We start from the raw sequence: 3,473 nt of genomic DNA, 5'->3' as shown, positions 1-3,473 counted from the left end.
ACACACACAGAGAGAATGAGAGAGTGAGAGAGAGAACAGAATGATTTAAAAAGCTACAGTCGTTCCCAGGACCTCGCTCTATGGCCGGTTAAGCCTGGGCTTGGGCCTAGGCCTGCCAGCTGCAGCGTGAAAGACACCCCGGGCCCAGCGCAGGGAGCGCAGCCCACAGCTCCCCCTCACTAGGCGCCCAAGGACCCTCAAGGCGCGGGGCTCACTCTTGAAGCCCGGGAGCGCGCAGACAGGAAACCCACTTCCTCCTAAGCAGTTTCTTGCTCGCTGGTTGAGAGGCGCCCAATTGAAGCAGAATGATCCTCATCTACTAATATACAGCGTGGTCACAATGCAACTGGCCATTTGCGCCGCCACTTTAAACAAAGATATTTGGTTATTCCCGGGAAAGCAAGTGCACTTTTGCATGGCTGAGCTCTGGGCAGAGGCGAGCCCCAGCCCAACCTTTTGCCGCTGTGCCGTTGTCGCCCCGGGATTTGTCCCCTCCAGGCCAGCCAGGGCTCGGGCTCGGTTCCGCAACAGGCGGGCTGCACCGGCCCCCACCCCCACCCCGGCTCCCTGCCCGTGCCCCTTCCTGAAGCACCAGAGGGGACAACAGCCTGGCAGAGGGGCTTGGGTACTGGGTCTGTGATGTCCTTGGAAAGTCAGGTCCAGACCTCTAATCCCGCGTCTCCAGGCAATGGGCGAGGGTCGGGGACACCAGGTTTGTGTAAGGTGGGGTCACTTCACTGATGGCCCCTCCTGTTAGTCGCCCCAGTTCTGCCAGCGCCAGAGGACAGTGGTGCACTTGCCCGGGTCCGGTGTGAGGGTGGGGAGGAGAAGCCGCATGTGTGTTGAGGGGGGAGAAATGCGGGGGGGCCTGGCCCTCCCTGAGAAGCCCCTCAGCCGTGGGGGGGCGCAGAGCCCCGGGACAGCCTCTCGACGACAGCGGATCCCCTGCTCGGCGCCCCCTCCGCCCGCGCAGATTCTCTCGGGTAGGGGGAAAGGGGGCGGGGAGCAGAGGGTGTCCCTCTGACGGCGGCAGAAGAGGCAGACGGACTGACAGACCCGCAGACCAACGGTGCGGCCCCAGGGCTCGTCCCCAGGCTCTGAGGCTCATTTGGTGGCGGCTGGGGCTCCGCGCTGCGCAGCCCGATGTGGTCCGGAGGCGGTGGGAAGGCGCGGGGCTGGGAGGCCGCGGCGGGAGGGAGGAGCAGCCCCGGCAGGCTCAGGTGAAACCCCAACCCCATCCCGTCCCCACGCCCCCTCCCCCTTGAAGATCCTCGCCCACCCGAGGAACCCCGACCAAAGCCCAAATCGGAAAGTGGCTCCACTTTGTAACTCTGCAAGTTGGTTGCAAAGCATCATTCACCTTCTGCCTCCCCGTCATCCCTCCCCTTCGGCTACTCCCCACCCCACCTCCTGCCCTCCCCGCTCTCGGTCCCCTCCTCTTTCCCCTCCTCTGTCCTCCCCCCTCGCCGCCGTGGGCACCCCACAAAAATTGGGGGTAGGGGATCCCGGGGGAGGGGAGACAAATGCTTCGGGTGTCGTGTCTCTGCCTCTCCTTCTATCTCTCTTTGAGACCTGAAAAATTCTGACAAGTGAAACTTAAAGGTGTTTACCTTGTCATCAGCATGTAAGCTAATTATCTCGGGCAAGATGTAGGCTTCTATTGTCTTGTTGCTTTAGAGCTTACGCCCCGCCTCTGGTGGCTGCCTAAAACCTGGCGCCGGGCTAAAACAAACGCGAGGCAGCCCCCGAGCCTCCACTCAAGCCAATTAAGGCGGACTCGGTCCACTCCGTTACGTGTACATCCAACAAGATCGGCGCTAAGGTAACACCAGAATATTTGGCAAAGGGAGAGAAAAAAAAGCAGCGAGGCTTCGCCTTCCCCCTCTCCCTTTTTTTTCCTCCTCTTCCTTCCTCCTCCAGCCGCCGCCGAATCATGTCGATGAGTCCAAAGCACACGACTCCGTTCTCAGTGTCTGACATCTTGAGTCCCCTGGAGGAAAGCTACAAGAAAGTGGGCATGGAGGGCGGCGGCCTCGGGGCTCCGCTGGCGGCGTACAGGCAGGGCCAGGCGCCGGCCGCGGCCATGCAGCAGCACGCCGTGGGCCACCACGGCGCCGTCACCGCCGCCTACCACATGACGGCGGCGGGGGTGCCCCAGCTGTCGCACTCCGCCGTGGGGGGCTACTGCAACGGCAACCTGGGCAACATGAGCGAGCTGCCTCCGTACCAGGACACCATGCGGAACAGCGCCTCGGGCCCCGGATGGTACGGCGCCAACCCCGACCCGCGCTTCCCCGCCAGTAAGTCAGGCCGCCCCTGCGCGGGGCCGCGGGCCGGGCGCGGGGGTCGTGGGAACCGCTGCTGGGGGCGCCGCGCTGGCCGACGGCCATCCGGGTGGGCTGCTAGGCAGCGGCGCGCCGGAGCAACCAAGTTCTTCCCCTGGCCGGACTGAGGGTCCAGGAGGAGGCGCTTGCAAGGGCACACAGGTGCTTGAAGCCAGCGGTGGCCATGCGGACGGGGCGCGCGGAGGCGCGGCCTGGCGGGGCGGACGGTATCCTGAACTCGCAAGGGGAGCCTGGCTAGTGCGCCCTGCAGTGGGGTCTGGGCGGGTGAGAGCGCGCGTGACACCGGAGGGGCCTCTAAGCGGGCGGAGCGGGTGCCCGCACTGAGGCTGACAGGCGACAGTGTCGGAGGGTTTGCACTGACCCAAGGGTAACCTCCCCCCTTCTGAGAGCTTCCAGACCTGGGGTCTCTCGACGGTCCCCAGCTCTCTGCCCGGGGCCCAGTCGCTGCCTCGCCAAGCCACACCGTGACTCGGTCTGCGCACAAAAGGAGCAGGACAGGCCTTTTCCCTCTGTGATTTTTGGGTCAAGCACTTGAGACCGAGAGGGTGACCCCGGCCAGGGGCCAGGGCTGAGACGGGACGCTCCCCCCTAAGTTCCTCGAAACACGGCCTCAGCCAGGCGCTGGCGATGCCTGGCGACGGGGCCTCTCCGGGCGGAGCGCGTGGCGGCCGGGAGAAGGAGGCGCCGTCGGGGCGGGCCGGGGGGCTGAGGGCGCACAGGGCAGTGGCGGCCTGGCCCGGCCCGGCCCCGGCCCGACGCTGTGCGTTTGTCGCTTACAGTCTCCCGCTTCATGGGCCCGGCGAGCGGCATGAACATGAGCGGCATGGGAGGCCTGGGATCGCTGGGGGACGTGAGCAAGAACATGGCCCCGCTGCCGAGTGCGCCCCGCCGGAAGCGCCGCGTGCTCTTCTCGCAGGCGCAGGTGTACGAGCTGGAGCGGCGCTTCAAGCAGCAGAAGTACCTGTCGGCGCCCGAGCGCGAGCACCTGGCCAGCATGATCCACCTGACGCCCACGCAGGTCAAGATCTGGTTCCAGAACCACCGCTACAAGATGAAGCGCCAGGCCAAGGACAAGGCGGCCCAGCAGCAACTGCAGCAGGACAGCGGGGGCGGCGGGGGCGGCGGGGG

The 3,473-nt window shown here is 65.6% G+C and overlaps 1 protein-coding gene across 1 annotated transcript in view; it reads left to right on the top strand.

The window, feature by feature from the left end:
- The first annotated feature begins 1,143 nt into the window (after positions 1-1,143).
- The window catches only part of LOC102859845 (thyroid transcription factor 1-like), a 2,752-nt gene continuing 422 nt past the window's right edge, over positions 1,144-3,473 (top strand). The window contains exons 1-3 of the mRNA XM_006891580.1: positions 1,144-1,220; positions 1,921-2,300; positions 3,125-3,473. Coding sequence (XP_006891642.1) covers positions 1,144-1,220; positions 1,921-2,300; positions 3,125-3,473 — 806 coding nt within the window. The remainder of the gene's footprint in view (positions 1,221-1,920; positions 2,301-3,124) is intronic.

This window comes from Elephantulus edwardii, unplaced genomic scaffold, assembly GCF_000299155.1.
Source record: "Elephantulus edwardii isolate Elephantulus edwardi_28Jun2011 unplaced genomic scaffold, EleEdw1.0 scaffold00100, whole genome shotgun sequence".
Lineage (NCBI taxonomy): Eukaryota > Metazoa > Chordata > Mammalia > Macroscelidea > Macroscelididae > Elephantulus > Elephantulus edwardii.
Note: the sequence above shows the minus strand (reverse complement) of the source record. Positions and strands in the feature narration are given on the sequence as shown.